This window comes from Vicia villosa, linkage group LG1 (assembly GCF_029867415.1).
Source record: "Vicia villosa cultivar HV-30 ecotype Madison, WI linkage group LG1, Vvil1.0, whole genome shotgun sequence".
In the NCBI taxonomy this organism is placed as follows: domain Eukaryota; kingdom Viridiplantae; phylum Streptophyta; class Magnoliopsida; order Fabales; family Fabaceae; genus Vicia; species Vicia villosa.
Window position 1 is genome coordinate 60,386,950 of NC_081180.1, and position 11,236 is coordinate 60,398,185.

At 36.1% G+C, this 11,236-nt stretch overlaps 1 protein-coding gene across 1 annotated transcript; it reads right to left on the reverse strand.

Moving 5' to 3' along the window:
* Nucleotides 1-1,852: 1,852 nt before the first annotated feature.
* Nucleotides 1,853-3,550, reverse strand: LOC131607359 (UDP-glycosyltransferase 84B2-like). The gene has a single exon (XM_058879377.1). The coding sequence runs from the start codon at nucleotides 3,508-3,510 to the stop codon at nucleotides 2,002-2,004; it is 1,509 nt and encodes a 502-aa protein (XP_058735360.1). The 5' UTR covers nucleotides 3,511-3,550; the 3' UTR covers nucleotides 1,853-2,001.
* Between the last annotated feature and the right edge of the window lie 7,686 nt (nucleotides 3,551-11,236).

Genomic DNA, 11,236 nt, shown 5'->3' on the forward strand with positions numbered 1-11,236 from the left:
TCTGTTGCAACAGGCATGGTAGAGAGTGCATAAAAAACGCAACTTATTAATAACGTGAATGTCATGTCACAAAGTTGCGACGTGACACCCATTTTACTAAATAACTGATTTTATATTTAATTTCTGTTTGATATTTAAAGAGTTGCGACGTGATCTACATATCACTAATTTGTGACATGTATTTCATGTGACAAACGCTATTTTTTTTAAAATAAAATTTGATTTAATATTAAAAAAAAGGTTTTTATTAATAGTTCTGATTCAAAATTAATATTAATAATAAGAAATATTTATTTAAAAATAAAATAAAAATTATAATATAATAATTAACAAAATATAATTAATAAAAAAACTATAAATTAAAATTAAATTTAATATCTTACATTAATTAAAATTTAATATCTTAGACAATTTTAAATTACAAATTAAAATAAAAGTAATATTTATGGGTCTTCTGGGTCAGGAAAATCATCAATGTTAATATCATTATCATTTTCTTGATTCATCGGTGCACCACCAACTCCTACGTTTCCATCAAACGTTTGATTACCGCTTCCGTGGAATTGCATTTGTAATCACATTTGCTCCTTCATCTATGCTTGCCTCTTCGCCATTGCCTCTATTTGTCGTTGTTGCTCCTCTATTTGGGCTTTTAGCGCTGACTCGTGTCTCGCCTCGGTTTGTGCCTATTGTCTTATTGTTTCCATCATTTGCGGTGTCAATTGTGTTGGACATGACGATCCTTCCCTATATCTAACTCTTTGAAATAAAGTTATATCCCCACTTCTCAAGTTGTCCGCCAAATTTCCACTACCAAAAAAACATCCATTAGACCCTTTTCCGCCAACGACTTCATTCCAAATATAAAAATTAACATCTAGATGAAGCGACTCTTCTTCTCTAGGAGTATATTATATAGAAATACGGATAATGTAAATTGAATAACTTACCAAAACCTTTCGTGTACGCTCGTCAACAAAGTCACCCGTTTTTTTGCCCGGGTCTCTTTAACCTGCTCAACCATGAGTGGTTGTCTACCCAACTTCTTAGCCTAAATAATAAAATTAACTTTAATTAAAAGCATATAATTAATCAAAACATAACATCAAAAAGTAGGAATAATTTTTGTGCGTCGAGAATATTCGTAAGTACTTATACTTCCAACTGCATTAAAGTGACCCTTTTTTCAGATGCCCTCGTTTTTTTTGCATTTTTAGATTTAGCTTTATATTCTTTTGTGTTCAAATAGACAAGAAGTTGCTCAAGAACTTCTTTGCCCATCCATTTGGGACGGCTACCATCACATTCCCAACGCTTTCTAACATGTCGGAAAGTCTTTTTGATGTTCTGCTGAAATAATTTTTTTAACAAGTTTCTCGCTCATTTGTTCACGTCGCAAACATTGTTTTTTAGCCAAATGGAAACCACGTCACAACATCACGTGGCTGGGGAGCATTTTCCTTGTAGTGTGTATGAAATTGAATCGAATTGGATTGGACTTTTTATCAATCAATCAAAATCAAATCAAACCGCAACTAATTTTAACTTTGGATCGGATTAATTTTTACCTCAAAACCGATCCAATTCGGACCGTGAACACCCCTAATTTGAATCACCCTCTATTTCGTCGCTCTAGGTTTTCAATGTGAGTGAATCAATCTAATGAAAATCACTTTGATTTTTCGGATTCTTATTCTCGAAATGAATCTTCCCATTATTGTATGTTTTTTGAACTTCGAATCAAAAGAAGAATAAATATTTATATCCATTTTAAGCGCACAAAAAAAAAAACAAATGTTCTAACTAGAGATATTTTTAAAAAAATCTAATGTAGCTAAATGTATGCTTTTTATTTAACATTAGATGATTATTCTGAGCTAATACAGACTTGATGAATTTAATTCAAAATCACTCTATATTTAGAGAGTTGGCTACATCAACTTGAGGTATGATAGGAAAACTTTCAACTTCATCATTTGAATCACCCTCAATTTCATCACTTTAGCGTGAGAGGATCAATCTAAAGAAAATCATTTTGGCTTTTGTGATTCCTATCCCTATTGTTGATATGAACCTTCCCACTATTGTAAAGTTTTTAGACATTGGATCAATCTTAACTGTCAATTCACTTAGAAACTTATTGATATTAACACTAGAACTACCACCATCTTGAGTAGCTTTTTTTCCAGACTCTTTAATTTCCAAAGCCCTCTTCTTAAACTCACCAGCATTAGGCCCTTCCACAACCTCATAAACACACCTCTCAATGTCTTCTACACTTCCAACTCCATCTTCTCCAACTTTAATTCTCACCCCATTCTTAAACACATTCTCAATAAGCATAGCATTAGTTGGTTGATCAGTCCAAAAAGGGTAAGCAATAACCGGCACGCCAGTTATCAATGTCTCAAGTAACGAGTTCCAACCACAATGACTTATAAAACAAGCAACTGCAGGGTGCTGTAACACCTTTGTCTGTGCACACCATTTCACTATCAAACCTCTCCCTTCAGTTTCTTCCAAAAACTCTTTTGGTAATTCATAAGCTGGATCCTCCCATGTAAACCCCCCATTATTTTGTGGCTTAACAACCCACAAAAAATTCTTGTTGCTATTCTTCAAAGCTGTAGCTAAATTACTCATCTGTTTTTTTGACAACACAATCAAACTACCAAATGATATATAAATAACCGATGAATTTGGTTTATTATTAAGCCATTCCATGCATGAATCTTCTGCATTCCACATATCAGCACTAACATTACTTGTCTCCTTTTCACCTAATAGAGAAGGTGAAACCACTGGTCCAATATTATATATTGGAGTTAGTGAATCCATTGATTTCACTATCTCTTCCTCGATTTCAATAAATGAAGAACCTAAAACCCATTTCACTTTATCCAAAGCTTTGATGAAGTCAGCCATTAGTTGGTAAAAATGAGGAGAACTAGAAGGAAGAATTGCCGAAGGGAGATCTCTTACCTCTAACGCTGGTAGCCCAGGTAAATGCACTTTCTCATTAGGATCCTCCAACTTGGGAAAAACATCAGTGTTCTTGAAGTAACGATAGTAAACCGAATAGCAAGCAGTAGCTTGGATCCAAAGCATTGCACAAGGGATTTGATATTCAGCTGCGACATCAACAGCCCAAGGAACAAAGGGGTTGATAATAACACATGAAAATGTCTGGTTTTTGCTGAGGCTGTCGATGAGATTTGAAAGGTTTTTAGGACCCTTTTCACGTATGGTGTTGGTTACAGTTTTTGTATCGGAGCGGTCGAAGTCGACGCTGAGACCGTCGGAAAAGAACTCGAGGCTGATTCCTGAGTTAGATAAATTCTGGTCAGTATTTTTGAGCATGCGTGCACGACCTTCTTCGGTTGTGGCTATGGTGACATGAACACCCTTTGTAACGAGACGTTTGGCGAAGTTTAACATGGGGTTAACGTGGCCTTGTAAGGCCATTGACACCATGAGAATGTTGATGTTTGTGTTTTCTGCTTCTGACATGGTTACTGGTTGCACTAGCTAAAGAAGTGAAATACTGTGGTGCAATTTGGAAAGAGAGATGGCTTGAACGACCGTATATCCTTGATTCCTATTTATATTAAAAAAATATTTAATTCTTATCTATCCAACTCAAAAAGTTGTATAAAGTTACATTCAGTTAAATATCTTAGAAACAACCAATAATTATACTTCTTATAATTAATTAAATATGTTATATTTGTTAAAAATTGCATGATATAATTTACATGTTTAGTGTATGTGGTATAGCAGGGAAACGCTTGGGTCTTGAGAGAGTGTGTTCCTCTCAAAGTCTCGAAATTTGCTAGCTACAAATTACTTATTAAAAAAAAGGTGAATTCTTATCTATCCCGCACAAAAAATTGGGTAGAGTTATCGATATAAAATATTTTGGAAACAACCAAAAAATATACTATTTAATAATTAATTAAATAAGATAGAATTAAATATTACAGTGTAATTGGTGGAAGGCACACTATAGATAGAGAAGTTATCCCCTTAAAAAATAATTTACACGTTTATTTGTACATTTAAAACAGATTGATATTATTAATAAAAATATTTTCAAAGAAAAATATAATAATAAACATGAACAAACATCTAGACGGTCAATTAGAATAGTAAAAATGTTCATTTATATATAATAATAAACGTGAACAATTTTATTGCTTGTTTCAATATAAATTTGTTATTTATGAGTTTCTTAAGAACAAAAATTAGCATTATCCATTGATAAAAATATTTCTTTAGAAAATAAATAATAAACCTAAACAAACATCTAGATGGTCTTCTAATTACATTTGTAAAAGTTTGGTTTTATATTTAAAGATAAAAATGAAAAGACAAACATCTAGATGGTCTTCTAGAGCAAATCCCAATGATGCAATTTTTGAATTATTTTTGTGAATTTTATTAAGTGCATTATTTAAAACACCTAATTTAATTTTACTAATAGTGAAATTTTAAATAACCAATATTGAATTTCACAATTTTATTTTAGATATTAATAATTTATTTTTATTTATTTTATTATAACTTAAATTAGTAATAAAATAAGTAATTTTAATTAATATTAATATTTTAAAATTTTAAAATTAATTTTGAAATAAAAAAATAAAAAGTAGGGTTTGTTTCGTTGCAGAATTAGAAATGGTGATGATTGCGGAAACTACGGCAGAACGGAGCTTCTGATGATTGGGAGGTGGAAGAGTTGTCTATAGAATCTTTGTCAAATGAAGCTTTGTCAACGAATACTTTAGAATCTCTATTCATTGAAAAATCCAACGGGGTTACAACATTGTCGAGGGGCTAATGCATCATTCTATTTTGACCAAGGAAGAAATAGAGGTTGGTCGTCAAAGGAGGGAACATGTTACTCGCTTGGTACAAACATACCGAAAGTCAACTGGTTACGACCCTAGTAACGCTGAAGTTTCTCGTCATATAGAGTGCTAAGGGCGGCAGGATACTGTGTCTTGGGTCAACCCTGGTGATCATCAAATAGCTGATGTGTTGGCCCGTAACTGTATTCAATTAATAGAGTCGGCCAATGTGAGTAGGTACCATTGGGTAGCTGCCGAAATAGTTGGGACTCCTTCCATTCTGAACACCATTGAGTTGTAACCCGGGAAAACATCACAATTGGAAATTCCTCGGATTGAGCAACTCTTCTAGTAGGTCAGGATGGAAGGATATGTAACTCCTTTGAGGGTTGTTCGGTTCCCCTCTACGAGTGTCTTTTCACCAAGCTGGGGATACGGCTACCCTTCTCTGATTTTGAGATGGTCGTGGTGAACCATCTAAAAGTTTCCCTCTCATAGATTCATCATGGAGCTTGGGCCTTTATGGTGGTGTTCCAGCTTTGTGCAGGGTACATATCTTGGAAACCTTCATTTGGACTCTTCTTTGACCTCTTCTTTGTGACTCGTACTTTGTTAGATAATGCTCGGGATCAAGGATTAATCTCCCTTCTTCCTCAAGTACCTTGGTTTGACTCTTTCGCTTTTAATTAGGGGACTTTCTAGAGCGTTTCGTATGGGTGAAACCTGTCACTTCAAAGGCGCATATGGCCTTCTGCTCGTCTTCGGCTCTTGTGGGGAACACACATTCCTGATGTGAAGATCGATGATGAAGATCAAGCGATGTTACTATTGTGCGCTTTGCCTCTGTCACATGCTCACTTCAAAGAAACTCTTCTGTATGGAAGGGTGATCAGTTGTCGCGCGCGGATCAAAAACGAGTTATTTTGAATAAAACCGTAGATAGCGACAAGTGACTCGAGTATCGTTCTCACGAGGATTCTTTATTATATTAACCAATTGAAGTTTTGATTGGGGGGTTTTATGTTTCGATTTAGAACTTTTAGGAAAAAAAACTATTAAATTAAGTGATTATGAAAAGTGATTATGAAAGTTAGTCGAACTACCGTTTCACATTTCGAATAAACATTCGACTGTTGGTGAAGGTTTGGCCGTTAACAGAAAATTCTTGCAAAAGGATGGTAAGTTCGACAAGAAGAAAGGCAAAATTCAGCAAAAGTCTTATAATGGAGAAGCATCTGGTATTCGATGCTATCATTGTAAGAAGCAGAGTCACACAAGAAAGGTGTGCCCTGAACGCCTGAAAGATCATGGAGGTAAGGATAATGGCAATGCGGCCATTGTTTAAGATGATTTTGAATCATCTGATGTCCTTATGGTTTCAAGCAGTGACTCTAGGAATGAATGGATTATGGATTCATGTTGCACTTGGTACATAACTCCAAATAAAGACTTGTTCGAGGAATTATGTGATCAAGATGGTGGATCAGTGCAGTTAGGAAACAACAAAGCTTGCAAGATTGCAGGTGTTGGATCTGTAAGATTCAAGCTCCATGATGAGTCAATAAGGTTGTTGACTGAAGTCAGGTATGTTCCTTATTTGAAGAGAAATCTTCTTTCTCTTGGTGAATTCGACAAGAAAGGATATCTTTTCCAAGGAGAGAAAAGTATCCTAAGAGTCATGAAGGGGTCGAAGGAAGTCTTGAGAGGCGTGAAGAAACAAGGCTTGTATACCCTTTAGGCTGAAGTTGTAAGTGGTTCGACAAATGTTGCATCCATGAAACCTTTATCAAAGACAGAAATCTGGCCCATGGTATTGAGCCATGTCAGTGAAAGGGGTATGGTCGAATTAGGGAAACAAAATCTACTTGGTGGAGACAAAGTCAAAATGCTGGAGTTTTGTGAACCCCGTGTACTTGGAAAATCTTGCAGAGTGAAGTTCAACAAAGGCAAACAAAGAACACATGGATCTCTTGATTACATCCATACTGATCTTTGGGGGCCTGCAAGGTGTCCATCATATTCAGGAGCAAGGTATTTTCTATCCATAGTTGATGATTATCCCAGGAAGTTATGGGTATTCATCCTGAAGACTAAGGATGAAACTTTTGAGAATTTCAAAAGTTGGAAGACTCTGGTCGAAAATTAGACTGGAAGAAAGGTCAAGAGGTTGAGAACCAACAATAGTCTTGTGTTTTGCAATGAGGCGTTCGACAGTTTTTGTGTTGCCTCTGGTATTGCAAGGCACAGAATTACTGCAGGTACTCCATAGCAAAATGGTTTGGCTGAAAGGTTTAATCGAGCTATTTTGGAGAGAGTCGGATGCATATTGACTAGTGCTGGGTTAAAGAAGGTGTTCTAGGTTGAGGCTGTTTCGACAACAACATATCTGATAAACATATGTCCTTTGACACCGTTAGATATGAAGACACCTGAAGAAGTTTGGTCGGAACATCCACCAGATCTCGACAGACTGAGAGTATTTGGCTGCGTAGCTTATGCTCACATTAGGCAAGACAAGGTCGAACCTAGAGCTCTGAAATGCATGTTCATGGGATATTGACAGATTCAAAGCTTGTAGGCTATGGTGCCTAGGGCCAGGTCACAGAAGGAGTATCACCATTCGAGATGTAGTTTTCAATGAAGCTAAAATGGATTTTAAGAAAACTGATGATGTTGGTCGAAGTGCAGAAATATCAGACGAAGAACTGGAACAGGTAGAGATTCCTGTTGAGGTGGAGCATGTTGATACTGAATTGTATATCCCAAATGAAGTCGAAGAAGAAGATGCAGAGGAAGTTGAGGAAACTGTCGATGATTATCTATTGTCAAGAGATAGGTCAAGAAGAATCATCAAGCCACCTCAGAGACTTGGGTATGCAGATCTTATAGCTTATGCCTTAATCTCAACAAGTGAGGTTCTAGACGAAGAACCTAAAGACTATAAGGAAGTTATGAGGAGTCGAAATAAGACTGAATGGCTGAAGGACATGAATGATGAGATGAAATCTCCTCATGATAATCACACTTGGAAATTGATCATGAAACCTGCTGGGGCAAGGTTAGTCAGCTGTAAATGGATTTTCAAAGTTAAGGAAGGAATCAAAGGAGTTGCGTCGAAAAGATACAAGGAAAGGTTGGTCGCAAGGGGTTTCACATAGAAAGAAGGTGTCGACTTCAATGATGTATTTTCTCCTATTGTGAAGCATAGGTCCATTCGAATGTTGCTTGCCATGGTGGCACAATTCGACCTTGAACTAGAACAGATGGATGTGAAGACTGCGTTCTTGTATGGTGATCTAGATGAAACGATCCTGATGAGGAAACCTGAAGGGTATGTCGAAAAGGGAAAAGAAGATTATGTGTGCAAGCTCAATAGATCTTTGTATGTACTGAAACAATCTCCTCGATAGTGGAATAGGATATTCGACAAGTTCATGGCACACATAAGTTTTGTTAGAAGCCAGTTCTGAAGGATAGAAAAACACTTAGAAAGGGGGGATTGAATAAGTGTAACTTTAAATCTTGGACGATAAAAATAAAATGCACAATTATTTTTATCCTGGTTCGCTGTTAACGAAGCTACTCCAGTCCACCCCCGCAGAGATGATTTACCTCAACTGAGGATTTAATCCACTAATCGCACGGATTACAATGGTTTTCCACTTAGTCCACGACTAAGTCTTCCAGAGTCTTCTGATCACAACTTGATCACTCCAGGAACAACTGCTTAGTTCACTCCTAAGACTTTTCTAGAGTCTACTGATCAACACGATCACTCTAGGCTTAGTTCACTCCTAAGACTTCTCTAGAGTATTCTGATCAACTGATCACTCTAGTTACAAACTGCTCAGCCAACTGCCAAGACTTCCTAGAGTATACTGATCACACGATCACTCTAGTTCCTTACAACTTAATGTAATTCTAAGAGTATTACAAATGCTTCTTAAAAGCGATAATCACAACTGTGATATTTCTCTTACAGTTTAAGCTTAATCTCACTAATATATTACAACAGCAATGTAGTGAGCTTTGATGAAGATGAAGATTCTGAGTTTTGATTTGAACAGAGTTTCAGCAAGTTTGATATAAGTTGTTTTGGTGCAGAATCGTTAACCTTGCTTCTCATCAGAACTTCATATTTATAGGCGTTGAGAAGATGACCGTTGAGTGCATTTAATGCTTTGCGTGTTCCGTACAGCATTGCATTTAATGTTATACGCTTTTGTCAACTACCTCGAGCCTTGTTCACGCTGTGTCTACTGACGTTGCCTTTAGTAGCTTTAACGTTCCTTTTGTCAGTCAGCGTAGTCTGCCACGTGTACTTCCTTCTGATCTGATGTTTGTGAATATAACGTTTGAATATCATCAGAGTCAAACAGCTTGGTGTACAGCATCTTCTGATCTTCTGATCTTGAAGTGCTTCTGAGCGTGATACCATCTTCTGATCTTCAGTGCTTCTGATCTCATGTTCTTCTGATGCTTTCATAGACCCATGTTCTGATTCTGCTTCGACCATCTTCTGATGTCTTGCCAGACCATGTTCTGATGTTGCATGCTGAACCACTTGAGACACATCTTCTGAGCGCTGAATTATGCGTACTCTTTATATATTTCCTGAAAGGGAAATTGCATTGGATTAGAGTACCATATTATCTTAAGCAAAATTCATATTATTGTTATCATCAAAACTAAGATAATTGATAAGAACAAATCTTGTTCTAACAAGTTCGACCACTATGGTAATTCATTTGTTATTTTGTTGCTTTATGTGGATGATATTCTTATAGCAAGCAATAATATGGAAGATGTGATGAGGGTGAAGGTTAAACTCAATAAGGAGTTCGATATGAAGGATTTGGGAGTTGCATCCAAGATTCTTGGAATTGATATTCGAAGAGATAAAAAGCAGTTGAAATTATGCTTATCTCAAGAGGCATACCTACGGAAGATTCTTAAAAAGTTTGGTATGTCGAATTCAAAGCCTGTTGTGACTCCAACGAACCCTTAATTCAAGCTGAGTATTGATCAGTGTCCCAGTACTGTTGTCGAAAGCTCCCATATGAATAGCATCCCATATGCTAATATAGTTGGTTCTTTGAGGTATGATATGGTCTGTACTAGACCCGACATAGCATATGCAGTAAGTCTTGTAAGCAGGTACATGGCGAATCCTGGAAAGACTCACTGGCAAGCATTGAAGTGGATGTTAAGGTACATAAATGGGTCTTTGAATAGGGTCCTAATTTATGGTGGAGCCTTGGGTGAAGATAAAGCAGAAATTGAAGGATATGTCGACTCTGATTATGCAGGTTATATGGATTCTAGAAAATCTATTTATGGATATGTTTTCACCATGCTTGGCACTGCAATCAGTTGGATAGCAACACTTTAGAAGGTTGTTGCTTTATCAACCACTATAGCGAAGTATATTGCCCTAACTGAAGCTGTGAAAAAAGCACTGTGGCTTGATAGTTTTGCGAAGGAGATGAAACTTCAAGGTCGAGGTATCACTGTTAAATGTGATAGTCAAAGTGCAATACACCTGTCAAAGAATTCAGCCTATCATGAGCGAATTAAACACATTGATGTGAGGCTGCATTTCGTCAGAGAAGTAATCGTGCATGGAGAAGTCCAAGTGCTGAAGGTTTCGACAGATCCCAATGTTGTTGTTATGATCACCAAGATATTGCCGAGTTGCAATTTTTTTCACTGTATGCAGTTGATAAAGCTGCATAAAGAAAGCTAGTTTGTTCCCTTGATGTTGTAGAGTTAGGTCCAAGGTGGAGATTTATGAGATATTGGATCAAACTCTAGTATGGTCGAAGGGTAGCTTCTTAGTTCGACAGTATTAAGCATGAAGTCGAAGGTTGTTCACATGCTGGTGTCGAAGATGCTAGGATTGTTAGCATGTTAAATTAAGTTTTAGTGTTTAAACCCTAATTTATTAAGTTAGCTTGTGTAATTGGCCTTGTGGAAAAAACTCATTAGTTAGTATGTTAGGTTTTATTATAAATAGCATACTAGTCTCTCATCATTGCATACTGCAAATCCTAATTTAGGGTGAGAGGGTTATTTGTTATTCTTGTAACACTTGTAATCTTTTTTGAGAGAAAGTAAAAGAATATCAGTTATAACCAATTTTTGTGTTCTTCTTCCTTGTTCTTTATTATTTTCTTGTTTTATACTTCGTTATTGGCATTGAATTCACAATATTATTTGTATAATTATGGACATGATCTTTTATCTCTTCTCAAAACAATAGATAAATCATGTAAGTCAGTATCACAAGTATCAGAAATATAAGAATCACCAATAGAAGAATCTTTTTTATTATTTACCTCTAATTCAAACTATTGTATTTGTTTTTGGAGCGGGTCAAGTTTACT

Bases quoted from the DNA above. Each gene is read 5' to 3' on its own strand.
- LOC131607359 (XM_058879377.1), bottom strand. From the start codon at position 3,510: ATGTCAGAAGCAGAAAACACAAACATCAACATTCTCATGGTGTCAATG.